At 42.6% G+C, this 18254-nt stretch overlaps 1 protein-coding gene across 3 annotated transcripts in view; it reads right to left on the reverse strand.

The window, feature by feature from the left end:
- Positions 1–2165: 2165 nt before the first annotated feature.
- Shisa6 (shisa family member 6) overlaps positions 2166–18254 on the reverse strand; it is a 279496-nt gene continuing 263407 nt past the window's right edge. For 2 of the 3 annotated variants that reach the window (XM_026390669.2, XM_026390668.1), the window contains 2 exons: positions 4456–4608; positions 2166–2719 (listed from right to left, as the gene is read on the reverse strand). In XM_026390669.2, coding sequence (XP_026246454.1) covers positions 2166–2719; positions 4456–4608 — 707 coding nt within the window. Of the gene's footprint in view, positions 2720–4455; positions 4609–8269; positions 8327–18254 lie in introns of all 3 variants that reach the window. The other variant, XM_026390667.2, reaches the window with a different exon arrangement.

The following is an 18254-nucleotide window of genomic DNA, read 5'->3' on the forward strand; positions in this document are numbered from 1 at the left end:
GTGATCAACTGCTATATTTAGACTTGATGACTTGTTTTCTGAGCCTGCTTAGAAGCCTCCAGCCTTCTAGAACAAACACTCATAAACCCATGGGGACCAGCCCTTGAGAAGGTTTATGTGTTTGTGGGGAAGAAAGCAAAGTGGACCCTGGCTCCCTGGCACCACAGTCCCAGGGACACTTTCCCAGTGGGGAAGCTGAGGGCTGCATCTTTGTAACCCCAAACCTCCATCCCCTCAGGATTCATGCCAGGCATTCCTGTTCACTCTGGGAAGTGAGCCTTGGGAAGGGGAGGAGAAAAGAGATTTGCAATTTCTTGAAATCTGTAAGAGGAAGCAGTCCATTGATCTCTCTGCTGTTGGTGGACTTGATTGAATATCCCCAGGGTAGACACTGAGGAATCCTCCCACCCTTCTTTTTTATAACGGGCCATCCATGCGGAACTGAGGGAATGTCAAATTCCAGTTAAGGGCACGGTTGCTGGAGTCTGTTTTCCTCTCGTCATGCCTTTACCAAACAGTCTGGAACCGATTTCCCCCAGCCCCAGCTGGGGAAGGTGCCCTGGCTCTGAGAATGGAGGAGCCCCCATCTCCCTTCCCCTGGTCTTGGGGGGGGGAGGGTGCGGACACTGCTCTGTTCATGGTTAGTTCCCCCCAGGAGCGGTCAACCATTGTCCACTCTCTAGGTTGAAGACAGCAAAGGGGCTGGGCTGGGCTGGCAGTGGAGCCCCTCACAGAGAGGGTGGGCGCAGGTCTGCCTGATGCCCACTGCAGGGAAAAATTAATGAGGTGTGTCAGGGGGATGGGCTAGTTAGCCCCCAGATCCGCAGCCCAGAAGACCATTGTTTAAATGCATTTGACAATGTGTCTGTGCCCCTTTGGGCCACGGGTCTGAGGAAAGAGCAGCCCGGACAGAGTAATGGAGCTGCAGGTAGATGCAGTGGGGGAAGGGAAGCCGGGGTGGGAGAGGGAGTTCTGAACCCAGAAGGAGCCCAGCAAATGGGCTGAAATGGGGGAAAGAGGAGTGTGAATGGTGTAGGACAACTACCTCAGGGATGTCCTTCTTGTTGGGGGTGCTGAGCACCCCTTCTCTAGAAGCATTTGCCTCTGTCCTGCCTGAGGCTCATGGTAGAGGACAAGCAGAGACCTGGAAAGATGGGAATGGTGAGCCCCTGAGATCCTGGGCATCACAGTGGCCCTCCCCACCCTGCCTCTCTCTGACCACCGAAGGTGCCTCCGGGGAGCAAAACAGGGGTGGAGAAGGCAGGCCTGAGTGGCGGTCATAGTTCAGACTTAGAGGCCTGGAAGAAATGTGGGGATGGTCAGGAAGGGCACTCCTGAAGTCCCTTCAGCCCACTGCTACTCCCCTTGGGCTAAGGGGACAAGAGCTAAAGCCCCAGAGAACTTGAGGGTGAATCAAGTAGGCCTAGGGAAAGCCAGTCCCCCATAGGAGGGGGGCCAGGGCCTCCAGTTGGAACAGGACAGGGGTCCCAACAGCAAAGACGCAGCTGAAGGACAGAATGCTCCCTGTCGCCGGGTTGAAGAGAGGGAAGGAGGGCCGGGGTGGGGTCAGCAAAGGAAGGGCCACTTGGTGGGGACCAGAGAGTTCCAGCAGGCAGAAGAGAATCGTTATTGTGCTTATGAACACAGCAGCTCTCCGACGGCGAGAGCGAGCAGGCAGTTTGTAGGCACTAGAAGATTTCCGTGATGCATTCTAGGTCAATGAATGAGACCGAGCAGCCTCTTCGGTCAGCCCACTGACTGTACCCGCTGGCCGGTTCCAACCCAGGCGGCTTCAGATCAGGAGAGGGTCTTTTTGGCTGACAGAACCTGCCACTGAGTCCTCAGAAGGGGGAGGAGGGGACGTGGGACAGAGGGGAGCCTGTGAAGGTGTGGGAGTGAGACTGGGGCCTCGCCTCTCTCCTTACTCCCCGGGGACTCTACTGGAAGAGTAAGAGCAGTCGCTCCAGATACTGGGTCTGAGTGTTGGACCAGGCCAAGGGGCTGTGTCCCCTGGGGGGTATGGCTTTCTCAACCCAGGTGCACACCCCCACCTCCCACATAGGGGACCAGGGAAGGGAGAAGTACAAGGCTCCTGACCCCTGCCCTGTCCTGCCCTGCCCTGCCCGGTCCCAGCCCATCAGATGGCCCCAGCCGGGCCCCGCCAGTCACACGGTCACTTCAGTCTTGCTGGCGGTATAGCAGGTGTGGTGGCCAGGGATGTAGTGCAGCTGCTCCACCGTGTTGTGTCTGCGTGAGGCAAAGGCGTGGCGCTTGGCTGCCGTGGAGTGACTCTTGCCCAGGGTGGCATAGGAGTTATTGGAGGCACTGGGATGGGAGTGCATCTTGGTCATGCGGTAACGGTCCAGCACGGGCGTGGACACAAAGACGTCCGTGTGCGAGATGGCCCGCGACAGCGACTGCTCGGGGAAGGCCGTCCGCTCTGGGGACAGCAGCGGGTCCTGGGAGTGCAGGCGCTCAGTGGAGAGCAGCTGCTCATCAGACAGGATGCGGTCGTAGGGCATACTGAACTCATCGGGCAGGCGCCGCTCTGGGGACAGGACCCTGTCCTGGGACATGGCCCGGATGGGCCTGCGGGGTCGTTCTCGTGGCAACGGCTTCTGCTGTGACATCTGGATGACATTGAGGGGGAGAGTGCCCCGGGCAGCCAGATCAGGCAGGTGCCTCCGTCTCATGTAATACTCATCAGCCTCCTTGTCAGCTGCAGGGAAGACAGAGAGAAGAGAGAGAGGATAACACGTGACCCCATCGCCATGCCTTGGATAGAGCCCTTCAGGCAACTTGCTCAACACAGACCTGTAACTCTTCCAGGACAACATAGTCAAAGTCCTTTAGTTGATGGAATGGGACACAGAGGCCCAGACAAGTGAAGGCCATGCTACTCTACTGAATGTGCAAACTAACCCTTGGGGGCTTGTGCAGTGCAGGTTCTGATTCAGGGGTTTGGTAGGGGTCCAACAGTCTGCCTCTCTAACATGCTCCCAGGTGCTGCTCCTGGTCCAAGGACCACCTCAAGTAGCAAGAGGTTAAGGGGCTTCCTCAAGATTACCAGAGAGTTCATGCAGAGCTGATGCAAGCCCAACTCTCTGAGCCCTCCTGCCCTGACGCTGTACCTATCTCACCACAGTCCTGAAATAGAATGGTTCCCTGTCTTGCTGAAACATCTAAGCAGCACTCGGCAGCTTTCAGATACAAGGTCTAGAGACTCTTTGGGAGCTGGGTCACAGAACCAGCCTCCTGGTAGGATAAGTAAGATGCTCCAACTACAAGGCACTTGTGAAAATCCTTAACTTAGCAATATAGTAACACCTTCTCTGGAATAGCAGCCAATGCGCAGGAAGCCAACACACGGGCATCCAGCCCCCACACAACCATACAATCAGCCTACACAAACTCTTGCCTGTACCCACAACTATAGCAGGCTGGAAGGATCCTATGTGTGCATTTCATTCAGATGCTCCATGCTTTTCTTAGAGACCTTCCCTCTAGACCTTTGAATTTATGTAGGACACACACAAACCTGCATTGCTCCAAATTTCAGCCGTGAACCTCCTATAGACAGAATTTGAATTTTCTGCCAAATGCAGGAATGGGGCCTGCTTCTCATTTGGCCCAGAGGAGTCGCTGATGGATATATCCTGCCTAATGAGTGACATTCCCTCATTCCAGGACATCCATCAGATTCCTCAACTCATCAGAGATGCCCTCCTCTTGCCAGAGAAACTCAATGTTCCACCACAGAGGTGTCTGATGTAAACTTGAGCCATCCTACCCAGAAGCCCTGAGTCTTGAATTGCAGTTGGATGATCATAAAAAGAGATTTATGGGGAGAGCAGGGGGCAAGAGTGGTCCAAAGGTCAGAAGATCTGGAAAGGAGAGCTGTCATTCAATGAACTTTCTTGACTTCTTAGTATCTTAAACCCATCAATACCACAGCCTACCTAGACTCAAATGGCAGAACTGCAGTCCCTGGATAAACCAGCTTTAACTGATGAAATGGGATTTGCACCTGAGAGGTAGAAGTCTTTGGTCCTTAAGATGGCATTGCTTTGGTTAGAGAGGGAGCCAGTTTATGAGGCTTTTGAAAGGTCTCAGAGAAAGCTCTGGACACTACTACTGTCTGTTTCAAGATAGGATATAGAGCAAGAAGTGCCCATGGTTTGAAAAACACAGGTGGTATGTAGGCTAGGGAAGGCTCCTTGCAGTTGAACTGGTGCATGAGTTGAAGTGCTGCCCCCTATGGGAATGTAGATCTGAGTCCTGTGGCCTCTGTTCTCTCTATGGAAAGATCATGTACACCTTCCTGTGTACCACTCCTTCTTGGTCCTTGGGATTCTGCACCTGTCCTCTTGGTAACTAGACCAGAGAGTGAGACAGAGGAGGATGCTTTGGAGATCCTCAGAGACAGACCTCAGCCCCAAGGGGAACTTGGCTTACTTAGCCTCTTCAGAGATGAGTACTTGCTCGGGTTGGTCTTCACTGCAGACTCATAGGAGGGGGGAAGGTGAGCCAAGTTCTGGAAAGAGCGGGAGAAGGAGAGGTCATAGGGCTCGGTGGCTGATGTCAGGATGTTGTTCATCCTTGGCTTCTCTGCAAGAAAAGGGAGGGAAGTGCATTGCATTAGTGAAGACAAAAGCTGAGGTAGGCAAGAGCTATAGTCCAGGTTTCCTCTCTCCACTTTCTGCCTCATCACTCACTAGAGTCCCCATTCTGCTTTCCTGAATCACTAGGCTAGGACACAGCAGGGGCTGTTGACTCAGTTTCCCTCGGGTTCAGTTCCAGTTGTCAATCAGCCTAGGAGGAGGTTTTAACTGTCACTGGCTCCTATGGCATTGACCATTCCTTGAATGGCAGACTGAACTCAGACTCAGAAGTAGAATTTTTCTCCTGGGACATCACTGGGTTGTCTGATGAAAATGTAAGCCAGATGTAACTGAGGAGCATCATAAAATCATCCACTTCTGTGCTAAAGTATCCTCTACTAATAGCTGCAGGAAAACCCCACTCTCTGACTCAGACAAATTGGTCTTGGGAGGAGCTGTATGTAGACGTCTTCTACATACCCGTGGAGGAAGGGCATCTAGGACTCAACTCTGCTACAGTTCCAACCCACGCTCTGTGCACAATGTCATTCCGCTCCTCAGACAGCTACTTCTCCTTTGGCCCTCTCCAAGCTGCACACCCGACAAGCCATTGTGAGCCTCCCCTCCAAGGTATCTTACTTTAATCCCTTTCCCAGGAGCCCCTTTAGTCCTCTCTAAGGTGCTGGAGGAAAGAATGTGGGCAGACATGCTCATCACACCCTTCCTCTTCCCCTGAGATTTTTCCTCTTCCCTTGAGATTCCAAGGTCAGAAGAGAGAGGATGGAATATTGCTCAGTGACAGACCTGGGGAGAAAATGGAGGAAGGAATGGAAAAAAAAATGGTAAAAGGGAAATGAAGTGAATGACCAATGGGGGCACCAAGCAGGGTGAGCTAGGAGTCAGATTAGGAATAAGACAGGAAGGGAGAGAGCAGGGGCATGGCTGGGTAAGGGGGAGGTGGTGAGCATTGGGGTCAGAGAGGAGTGGTGGGAAGGCAAACAAGCATGCCCTATAGCTTGACAGGAGGAAGAGGAGCCACAACAACAACAACAAAAAAGACAGGAGGTAGTTGCTGGTGAAAATAGTGGCACTATTCTCAGAAACCCGGCAGTTGAGAGGCTACAGTTTGGCTGCATCATCCCTCCATCCTCCATGGTTGGTACACCTCTAAGAAGGGGTCTTGAGACAGATGTGCAGATGGACTGTAGTTTCCCACACCTCTTGGCAAAGAGTGTGCTGGAATCATGGAACACGAGAATTCTGTGGACAATGGGGGAGTGAGAAGCCCTCCTTGGCTTTATCCAAGGGCAACTCCAAGAATAGGGAACTCCTGGCTTCTCTATCCTTTCCTGCCTGCATTGTCACCCCAGAACTGGGGATTGAGCCAGAGGATTTCAGCCAATCAGCTGTTGTTCATACCAGCTCGGTACATATGTGAGGGGGTGGGGGATGCTGTGCATCCCTGAGAGATCAGAACATACTGTACAGAGAGCACCTCCCTGGCATGGACCAGGACAGATGCCAGGAAGTGGGGTGGGCAGGAAGCTGACAGCTCTGATCCCTCCACTTGGTTCATAGCCACCTGTCCCTTAGCCTTTGTCTCTTCACTTCTGGATGTACTTGAGAAGAACAGACTTTTTTTCTGCGGATTGGCATCATTCTTCCAAGAAGGACATCACTCAGCTCACCCCCTTCCAAATGCAATATTTCTGGATACTGTTGCTCCACCACTGTTTTCTAAAGCATGACACTGAGTCAGTGCCAACTCTAACTTGCCTTTTGTCCCCATCAGGATTGCCCCTGGCCCCTTGATCATGCTTTCTCTCCTTCCTCACTCTTCCTCTCTCAGATTCTCCCCCTTAACTCCAAGCTCTTGGTTGTAATCATGTCACATCTTTTCAGCTCACCATGATGTCTTCTCTTCTGGCTTGCTTAACCCTTCTCGCCAGTTCTCTAATACTTTGACCTGAGTTGGTCTTGGGGCTCTTCATCGATTGCCATCTTCTTGACAGCATATGCCTTGCTCTCGGATTTTCCTGATTATTTCATATTATGTGGCACCAAACAAGGATCCAATTGGACCTCTGTGGTTAATAAGGCCTCCTCCTTTCTTAATAATTGCTCTGCCAGTTTCTGGGGAAAAGGTGATATCTAAGACAGGAATGCTCCCCCTACACCTGAAGCTGCTCAAGGGCAGGTACTGGAGCTCATCAACCCCCATCTGGGGAAAAATCAGCTCAGCCTTTGCTCTTTCCAGAATGTTACTGAGCCAGTGGAAGCTCTCGTCACCGTGGACATCCTGGGGCTCCCTATCTCTACTCTCTGATTTTCTCTTTTGGGATTCTTGCACAGATTGTTCTCACTCCCAAGGCTTCTGTTGCTGTCTCCAAAGTTTATCTTGGATCTTCTGCACTAACCTTCCCCCAGACTTCATTTCTGTATCCCTACCTGCCTGTTGAAGGATTTTTTTTTCTTGGAAATCCTAGACTCATATTAAACTCTTGATGTCCAGATCCAAACTCACCACGCATAACTCCATTCCCCGTGCACATGCTTTTCCTGATTGCTTAGGTGGTATTATCAGCCCCTCCTTCACTCTTCTCATTAACCTTGGCTTGCTGTTCTTCACGGCTCTCCTCAGCCGTGCTCAGTTACGAACACATCTTTCTCAACGTGTTTCATATATCGATCCTCCTTCCTGCTCCCTCAACACTGCCACTTCTTTTCAATGATCTCTCTCAGTTCTAATTCTAGCTAGACCCTACAACCTAAAATATCTGATTATACTACTCTTTAGTCATATATTTCTACTAGGAGCACTACACTTAAGGGGCACATCAAAACAGTCTATTCCCCTACTTTTAATTAAAATGTCCCTCTACCTCAATGCTGAGGCACTGTGCCATCTCACATGAGAGTGGTAGGTCTCTACCATGTGGGTTGTTGAATTTATCTTTGTATTTTTCAGACTCTCTCTCACTAAAACGTGAATAATGCTTATGCTCTTTCATAGCAAAGAGACAGGAATAATTGAAGCTTCACAGTTTACATGGCTGTCTTACATTCTGTTGAGCTTTGAACAGGGACTCCCCAAATAGGTTTTTCTCCGTGGTCCCAAATATTGTGACCTGGTGGGAGGATGTTAGAACCGAGGAGGGAAAAACATGGTTTTGTAATTCTTTGGCTGTCCTCCTCTGCTAAGGGTTCTCTGCCTCTTACCCTGCCAAGAGGCTGAAGCCCAATCAGCTCTGAGTTTCATCGAATATTAATTAGTTTGGGGAAGATCGAGATAGTTTCACCAAGTCTCATGTCCATTTGTATGAATGATGCCAAAAGTAGATTTGGGCAAAGAAGCGTGTTCATCTTCTTGCCGTAGACACAGAAATCTATGACCGCAAGAAGTGACACATATTGCAAATGTAAATGAGTTGAGAAAGGATCTTGCTTCTTCTCTTTCATGGCAGGAAATCACTCTGATATCAGAGACAGAAGCACCAAGAGGGAAAAAGAGAAAGTGAAGATTTGTGGCCGGGAGGAGGGCAGGCATGTGGCTCCTCAGTTTCAGTGAGTCAATGACCATGCATGTGATGCTCAGATAGGCATCCATGGTTGGAATGGAGCCACTTGGAATGAGGATGGAATGCCGAGTGTTCTCAGTCATCTCTCACCATGTGTAGGGGTCTGGGTAGCACTGCTTAAAATCGGATGATTATACTGATGATCACCTGAAAGTCACAGAAAAGAAAAATTTAAAGAAGGGCTCAAACATTCCAATGTCTCCCCAACATGACAGCAGCCCTCTTTACCTCTTAGTCTTTTTCTGACTCAAGGGAAGTACTTCTAAGAAAGGCAGGAGTTAGTGTATTACGCTCCAAGAAACTTCCCCTGCTGTTTCTGTCTCTCTCCTGCTTCATCTGGGCTTCCTCTGTCACCATGGTGACCCACACCCATCCCTGGATGTGGCTTACCAGCTATACACATTTGTTGGGATAGAGGGAGGTGAAGAAGGAGCATTTGGCAAGCATATGTACATAGGATGGGGAACTGAGTTAGTGGGAGGGTGCTAGGATGTGGTTAACCAGGATTAGGATCCCTGACTTAAGGTTTTTGTTTTATTTTATTTTTAATTTTTTGGTACTGGGGATTGAACCCAGGGACACTCAACTACTGAGCCACATCCCCAGTCCTCTATTGTATTTTATTTAGAGACAGGGTTTCTCCGAGTTGCTTAGGGCCTTGCTAAGTTGCTGAGGCTGGCTTTAAACTCACCCTCCTCCTGCCTCAGCCTCCAAAGCTGCTGGGATTACAGATGTGCACCATCGTGCCCAGCTTAAGAATTTAAAATACAGGTGTCTGGGGATATCCTGAGATGCAGCAAGCTGATGAGAACTATCCATTGCCTGAGATCAGGAGTCCTGAGTTCTAGGCTAAATGACATACCCAATAATTTAGAAGAATTTCTTTTATTAATATTGCAAAAGCCTACTTAGATAGATCCATAAAATAAACAGATTTTAGGTATTGCTGTCAAAGTCCAGAGTTCAGGGCATTCCAAGAGCTTCTAAATGGTTAGAATGGAGATTTAGCTTGCCTCTAATGTATACTCCCAACATTGTATTATTGCTACAACTCAGTATTGTATTTTTTAAAAATATTTTTTTAGTTTTAGAGGGCACAATATCTTTATTTTGTTTATTTATTTTTATGTGGTGCTGAGGATCTAACCCGAGTCTCACACATGTGAGGCGAGCGCTCTACTGCTGAGCCACCACCCCAGCCCAACAGTATTGTATTCTTGATTTCTCTGGTGTGTGTATCTAATTATAACCAAGAGACACAAGGTACTTTTTTTTTTCTTTATTTCAGTACTGGGGATTGACCCCAAGGGGGCTATGAGTGAGCTACATTCCCAATGTTTTAAAATTTTATTTTGACACAGGGTGTCACTGAGTTGCCCAGGCTGGCCTTGAACATCTGATCCTCCTGCCTCAAACTCCCAAGTCACTGGGATTACAGGAGAGTGCCACCACACCAGCCTGCCAGGGTCTTTGCTTGATTATACCTACACTGTGGAATATGGCTCTGTCGTATTTTGTTTATTTTTATGTGGTGCTGAGGATCCAACAGGGCTCGTACATCATCTTCACAGGGCTAGTACATCTGTCTCTATTTCTGTACCTCTTGTGGAAATTGTCTTTCTTACCCTTGGCATTATACTCTCTGGCTACTCACTCCCTATTCCTTTATGGTATCCCTTTCCCTCTTCTCTAAGAACGGAGGATCCATCAGGCTCACTACTCTTCAGGAAGACTTCAATGCTGACTTCAACGCCATTCAAAATATTCCCCCCTCTTGCCCAAAGTGATAGTTGGCAAATCTGCAACTTTAGACTGAGGCAAATCTGATTTGCGATTTACATTTTAAACTGCTAATGGACCTCCCTTGACATTCCTGCCCTTACTCCTGACCATAAGTCCCAAAGGGAGTTTATCATTTTATTCTCCTCTGTTTAAGCTCTAGGTACTTATGTTTCATGGGTGTGGAAGGCGAAACATCAGTCATCTTGATTGTTTTCCTCCTTTCATTCTCCATATTCACATGAACCCCTCAAAGTTTTCTTCCAATTGTTTTCTACTGAATCCAGGCCCACACTATATCTTTATTGTCAAGATTTTGCTTAGCTCTAAGCTCCCGGCCATTTCTAAGACAAATCATCCTGTATCCTCTTAACCACATAACATTCCCCAAACCAATAAGTCTGGACTCTTAAAAAAAATCAAGCACACTATCTAATATGATGTGGGCTTGGGCAGCAGGCCAGAATCTCTCATTTGAAGAGAATGTCCCTTCCTGAGAAAGATAAAGTTACAGCCAGGGAAGAAAATATTTGCCAAAGGTTGAATAGGACCTGGATTTAAGAAGAAGAGGAAATCCAGGAAAGGAGAGAAAATATTTTTTTCCTCTTGCTCATTTCCAGAAATAAGGAAAAAATCTGATTCATTTCCTCCCTCCCTCTTTCTCTCCCTCCCTATCCTCTCTCAATCTTTCCCTTTCTTTATTTGGTTGATTGGTTGGTTTTTAAGCAATATGGCAGCATCAACAACAGGGGGTGCCCAGGTTAAATGGTGGAGAGTTTTTAATCTAGGGTCTTGGCAACACCAGGCAAGGATTATGGATAATGCAGATTCAGATAATTTCTGATAACCGATTATACTCTAGGCCCTGTGCTAAACTCATTCACATGGATTTTTTTTCTTTTAAAATTATTTTTCTAATTTTAGTGTACATATTTATGAAGTTCAAATTATATATATATATATATATATATATATATATATATATATATATATATATATATATATAAAATGAGTAATGACCCAATCAGGGTAGTTAGCATTTCCATCTCCTAAAACAATGAACAAAATGTTTTGGATCAACAAATAATATTTGTAAATATTTATGGGTTACAGTGTGATATTCAATACATGTGTATAACATGTACGCTCAAATCATGATAATTAACATTTCCTTCTCCTTATCTCTTCTCTGTATTTGGAGTCTTTGAATCCCTCTCTTCTAGTTATCCACAGGTGTATAATAGGCTATTGTGAACTGTAGCCCCTCCCCTTAGGCTATATGCAGGACTAGAACTTATTCCTTATGTCTAATTGTTTTGGTATACATTATCCATCTCCCTTCTACCCCTATTGCCCCCCTCCTTCCCAACCTCTGGTAATCACTCTACTCCATTCAGATCAATTTTTAAGCTTCTATATGAGAGAGAACATATGGTATTTGTCTTTCTGTGTCTGACATATTTCACTTAACATAATTCCCCCAGTTCCATTGATTTTCACATGCATTTTTTTCTAAACTAATCCTTCCAAAGATCCTCATGTGATTCAGAGAAGAGTAGAATGAATATAGATTATTGGCCTATCATTTGTCAGACACTATAAAACTCTCTAAATACCTTAATTGCAATCTTTATGTATTTGTCTTTTTTTTCTTTTACAGATGAGGTCATGAACTTCATGTGCAAACTCCTGTCTTGAGTTCACATATTTTGTATGTAAATACCATGCTTTTTCTTTTGTTTGAATCTCACTGAAAATGTTTTTTTCTAACACTTGAATTTTTCCTGTGTTGGTATTAAGGAGAAATAGCTTTAATTAAATATAAAGATAAAATTAAAACTGCCCTAAGATAATCACTGTGACATTTTGTTTCATTTTCTTTTGTTCCATTTCTTGCATAAATAACTGTGTGTGCTTACACACCCACACACAACTCCCCCCCACACACTTAAATAATGTTACATGAATACTTCTGTATATGCGTGTCATTTTTCACACAGATTACAATTCTAAAATGGATTAAAACATGATGGTGATTTGATCCTCACCCTTCTGCAAAATTTCCAATGTATGAGGCTATTTATTGCAGTATTTTTACATTAACAAAAGCAAAGAAACAATCCAAGTGCTCATATATATGTGTGGATATGCACATAGAGATAAAAATGTATAGTTTCCCTATTGCAAGCATGCTGCACATGTTACTTTAATTTTTTATACTTATCAAACATCATATCTTGGATATATTTTCATGTTTTAAAATATGCCTTGAAATATTTTCTATAATTTCACAGTGGTCTTTGTATAGAATAACCTGTTCTTTATTTCTATATATTATTTCTTTAGATAATATTTCTATACATCATTTGTATCAAATACAGAAAAATATATTTGTTCAAGCATTATACATTGAAGTATATATATTTAAGCATACCTCTATATTTCCTCTATATTTTGGTATTTTAGATTGTTTAAAAGTTTAAGAATGGTATACCAAACAACCTTAACACAAATCTGTGGCAATGTATCATTTCCCTAGGCTAATAATTAAAAACATTTCTAAGTCAGCATGTCATCAATTACCCAACAGTGTGATAAAGTAGATGATAGATTTCCTCATATTGAAACATTGAACTATTCCCAGAACACATTCTATTTGATTCTGTTGTCTTCTTATTTCATTACAACTCTGGCTTGTATTTGCTTATATTTAATTGACATACATTACGCATTCATAAAATTTGTATTTTTCTGTGCTAACACTGTCAAGGAGTTTTGTTTGAAGATAATGATTTTTGTGAAACCAAATGGATAGCATGGAATCTTTTCCTCTACTTTGAAATTATTTATATAGCATGTGAAGTATCTGTTCTTTGGAAGTTTGAAGGAATGTAACAATAAAAATGCCTTATGTCTTGGGGGGGGGTTCCTTCTGTTAGCACAGGACTAGAGGTGTGGCTTGTATTATTTCATTGACTGCTTCACTGCTTTGGGAGGTAGATATTGTTATCATTGCCAGTTTAGAGATAAGGAAACAGGTTTTTAAAGATTGAATATTTTGCCCAATGTTATATAGCTAGCAAGAGAAGCTGGAATGCAAATCCTAGGAGACTAGCACTAGAGCCCAAATCCTTAACCAATATGTATCTTGCTTTCTCATGCTTGGCAACATAGTCCTTGCAAATTGATTCATTCAAGATTTCTGATCCTAATTTCAATTTGTAATTTATATTTTTTCTTTAAAAAAAAAAAACCTTATTGGACATTGAAAATCTTATTGCCTGAAAACTGTAATACCCCCCACAACATTCTCTATACACGAAGGCATTTCCCCTTCATTGTTTTTTATTTTTTGTATCCATGTTTTCTGAATTAGCAAGTATTCATATTATTCTCCTTTTCTAAAAAAAAATGACCTGTATGTATTGATTCTATATTTTTTTCTATCTTCAAATAATTATTGTAATGCTTTTGGATTTGTTAAGTCCTGCCTCTTCATTTTCTTTGGTTTTGGTTTGTTATTGTTTTATAATTTCTTGGCTTGAATCTTAGGCTATTTATTTTCCTTTTTTTCTATTAATGATATAAGGTTTTCTGCTCTGAATTTACATCTGGCATTATCCCATGAGCATCAGTACGCAGTGTCCTTATTGTTATTGTGTCCTCGGTGATCTGTAATTGCAGCCTTGCTATCCTCTCTGACCCAAGAGTTATTTAGTAGAGTGTTGTTAAATTTCAAAGTGTTGTTGATTTGAACTTTTGCCATTAATTTTCAGTTTTACTGTACTGTGGTCAGAGAACAAGGCCTGTCCGAATTTTGCTTTCTGGAATTTCAATGGGATCTCCTTTATGGGTTAATAGAAGATCAATTTTTTATAAATGTTTTATGAGTACTTAGAGAAAAGGTATATTTTCACTTTGTAGAGTACAAAATTGACGTCTATCTATTAAATCAGACACATGACATGCATTATTCAGTTTCTCTATACCCTAATTCATTCTTTACCTACTTAATCTGTCAAAGACTGAGGGAGTTGTGTGAAGGTCTCCCACTACTCTTCTGCACCTGTCATGTTCTCTTTGTATTTCTTACAGAAATGGTTTTATAGACCTCATAGCTACATTATGCAGCACAAAAAAAAACACCTCATGACGCTTATATCTTCTTCATAGATGGTATCTTTATTGACATGAAATAACACTCTCTGTCCTGTTTAATGCCTTTCTTTACCTTTAAGTTCATGGAATCTGCTATTTATATTGCCAGTCCAGCTTCTTTTTTGTTTGCATTTTTCTGATAAACTTTGCCTATCTTTTGATATCTAACCTTTCTATATTATGCTATTTTAAGTTTGTCTCTTGATGAAATTACACATGTATGAATATATATGAAATTGGTAATATATATTAAATATATTCTATGTATTCATGTCTCTCTCTATATATGTATATGCATGTGTGTGTCTATCTATCTATCTATCTATCTATCTATCTATCTATCTATCTATCTATCTATCTATAGAGAGAGAGACCTTATGTGCTTTACTACTTTCTGCTTTCTAAGTTGTCCTGATAGCTAAAGGAAATTCCTCCTGCTCATAAAACTGTCCTGTGTTCTCCTGGAGTATCTCCCCCTGCTTCCTGCACCCCACCATGCACCCCAAACTCCAGGTGTTCTGGATAATTTGACCAGGTGTGTATACCTGACTTCACCTGGGCCAATTGGAATTCCTACTCTAGAAATAAGGAATCATTACAAGAGAAACAGTAATCTCTGTATGACTAGAAATGTGACCATGCAAACTAGGTAGCTCTGGATAGTTCTGTGGGTTTAGGAGAGAGAAAGTCAGTCTTTAGAAACTATAGGATGCTATATTTTCCCAAATGGCCCTAGTTAAATATCTAGTCTCATGTGCTCCCCAGAACCTTGCCTTTCCCCCTTGAGTAGAGTATAAAAGAATATTGAAACTTGGGGGCCATCGTGACTCCTTAATGAATAGAGTGCAGCAAAAGTAAGGGTGCATGACTTCTGAGACTAGGTTGCAAAAGATGATGTGCCTTCCCCCCGCACCCCACCCCCACCCCGTTCTCTCTCTCTTTTGACACACTCAAACTTGGATCCCAGATACCATGTTGTAAGGAAGTTCAGGCCACATGAAGGGGTTACACATAAGGACTGATAATCCCAATTGAGGTCTTTGTAAATAGTCAACACCCACAGGCCAAACATGGGGGTGAGCAACACTTCAGATGAAGCTGACTTTAGCCATCTAGCAGCCCCAGCTGAATCAAGTGGAATAGAGACAAGCTATCCTGCTGAATTTTGCCAAAATCACAGATTTATAAGCAAAAAGAGAGGTTGGCTTGATTGTGCCCTTTTCAGTTTAAATGTTTATTTGAGGTAGCTGTAGATTGGCAGGCAACTATAATAAATACAAAAAGATCCTCTCTCCACCCTGCCCAGTTTCCTCAGTGCAAAACTTTAGTGCTATATCAAAATCAGTATATTCACATTGATACAGTAAAGTTACAGACATTTCTATCACTGCAAAGATTTCTCATATTGCCTTTTTATGGCCACATCCACTTCCTTTCTGTACCCATCCCCTCATGAGCCCCTGACAAACCACTGAACTGGTTACCATTTCTATAATTTTATTATTTTAAGAATATAATATAAATAGAATCATGGACTATGTAACTTTTGGAATTGAATATTCTTTTATAAAGCATAATTCTCTGGAGTTTCACAAATTGGATCTATGTACCAATATTGTATGTATGAACAGTCCACTCTTTTTTTATTGCTGAGTAGTAAATGTTCCATGGTATAGATACACCACAGTTTGTTTAACCATCCGCCTGTTGACAGATGTGTGGGTTGTTTTCAGTTCTACGATCTTATAAGTAGAGATGCTATAAATATGCATGGATATGCAAGGTTTGGTGTCAATGTATGTCTTCATTTGTCTGGGATAAATCTTTAGGAGCACAGTTGTTGTTTGTATGATAGTTGCATGTTTGATTTTCAAGGAATCTGTCAAACTGTTTTCCAGAGTGGCTATGCTATGGCATTTTACATTTCTACCCAAAGAGAATGAGTGATACAGTTTATCTACATCATTGGCAGCATTTGATATTGTCACTAATTTTGATTTTAGCTCTTTGTATCTACTGAGATACATTCCTGTGGTTTTAATGTTCATTTCCCTAATGGCTAATGATATTGAGCAGCTATTCATGTATTCATTCTTCATCTGAACATCTTCTTCAAGGAAATATCTCTTCAGCCCTTTGCCTATTTTCTAAGCAGTTTTTTTTTTCTTTCAGTTAAGTTTTGAGAGTTCTTTTATATGTCCTAGATTCTAGCCTCTTGTTGGATATATGGTTTGCAAATATAGCCTCCCAGTCTGTAGGTGATCTTGTCATACTTTTAATAGCATATTTTCAGAGCAAATGTTAATTTTGATCAAGTTCAATTTATCAATCTTTTCATATATATATATATATCAGAAATATACATGTATACATATTTTCTGTCAATATATATGTATACATATTTTCAAGTCTAAGATCTTCTTTCTCATCCCCAGATCCTGAAGATTTTTTTTCCTGAATATTTTATAATTTTGTATTTAAATAGATGATCCATTTTAAGCTGATTTCTATATAAGCTATGAGACTTAGGTTGAGGTTCTTTTTTAAAAAACTGCTCCTGGATCATATCTTAAGAATAATATTTCCTCCATTAGTAGATTTCAGTCAAAGAATCATTTTCATAGGTCGGTTTCTGGGTTTTCTATTGTCTTCCATTGATCTGCATGTCTTTCCCTCTGATAGCACCACACAGTTTTGATTACGGTACTTACATGACATTCTTGAAATTGATTAGACTCATCCTCCCAATTTGTTTTTCTTTTTTCAAAATTCTTTTAGCTGTTTTACTACCTTTGCCTTTTCATATAAATTTTAGAATAATATTGACTATATGTATAGAAACTCTTTCAGGGACATAGAAACTTTATTAAATCTTTCTACTTTGGGTAGAATTGATATCATTACTCTGCCTTAGTCTTCCAATTCATAAGTATGATGTATCTATTTATATTGTATTATTTTAATTCCTTTGACATTTTTAACTATATTTTAAAAGTTATTTCCTTAGTGGTTGTTCTAGGGATCATAATATGCATCTTAGCTTATCACAACCTTCATAATCAACTTAATCCCCATAGAATATGGGAACTTTGTTCAAATTAGAACATCTTTGTATTATCATTATCAATATATTACATCTTTTGTATGTACATATGTACACATAATGTTATTTTACATCATCTGTAGGCATATATATATATTACACCTAAAAATACAGGATTAAAACTATTGCTCTTTACATTGTTATATCTTTTAAAAGTTAAAAGATATAAATAAATTATGTTTATAGAGTCTTTTACATTATTCATATATTTATCATTTCTGATGGTTTTCATTTCTTCCTATGGATTTGTTCCTATGGAGAACAATTGGGGAGGTTCTCTCTAGAATGTAGGTAAAGCTGGTCATGCCCTAGGGACATGAGTTATTGCCTGGTGTCCATTTCTTTTTAGCCTGTGAGATTTCTTTAGTATTTTTTACAAATCAGATCTGTTAGCAAAGAATTTTCTGTCTCTGTTTAGCTAAGCGTGTCTCTATTTCACCTTTATTTACAAAGGTTAATTTTGCTGGATGTAGAATTGGTGATTGGCAATTTTTCTTTTGGCACTTTGAACAGGTCTTCCCAATGGCCTCTGGCCACCTTTGTTTTGCATGAGAAATCAGTCTTGAACCGCAATGCTGTTCCTCTATAGGATGAGGAGAAGGGGAGCCAGTCAGCACTCCAAATTCATCGGGTCCCTTTCAACCATAGCAGCACAGCCACTAGTACTCCCACCCTGGCCCAGCCTATAAGGACCCCTGTTCTGACCACCCTTGGGAGGATGGAGCAGCCTTAGACAAGAATGCTTGGAGCTAATAAGCACTCCCTGTTCTTACCTGGAATTCAGTAGTTTTTTAAAAGCATAAATGTTTTGTAGAGAGTTGAATATCTTTGGTCCATGTGTTTGATCCCAGGACCTCCAGAGAGACAGAACCCATAGCTTTTCATATGAGAGGGGATTTATTAGAGGAACTGGCATACATAATTATGGTGGCTGAGAAGTCCCAAGTAGGCAGTTTAGCTTCACAGTTACTTTACAGGAAGATTTGCCCACGTTGTCCCTAGGGCATGACCAGCTTTACCTACATTCTAGAGAGA

Source organism: Urocitellus parryii, chromosome 7, assembly GCF_045843805.1.
Source record: "Urocitellus parryii isolate mUroPar1 chromosome 7, mUroPar1.hap1, whole genome shotgun sequence".
Lineage (NCBI taxonomy): Eukaryota > Metazoa > Chordata > Mammalia > Rodentia > Sciuridae > Urocitellus > Urocitellus parryii.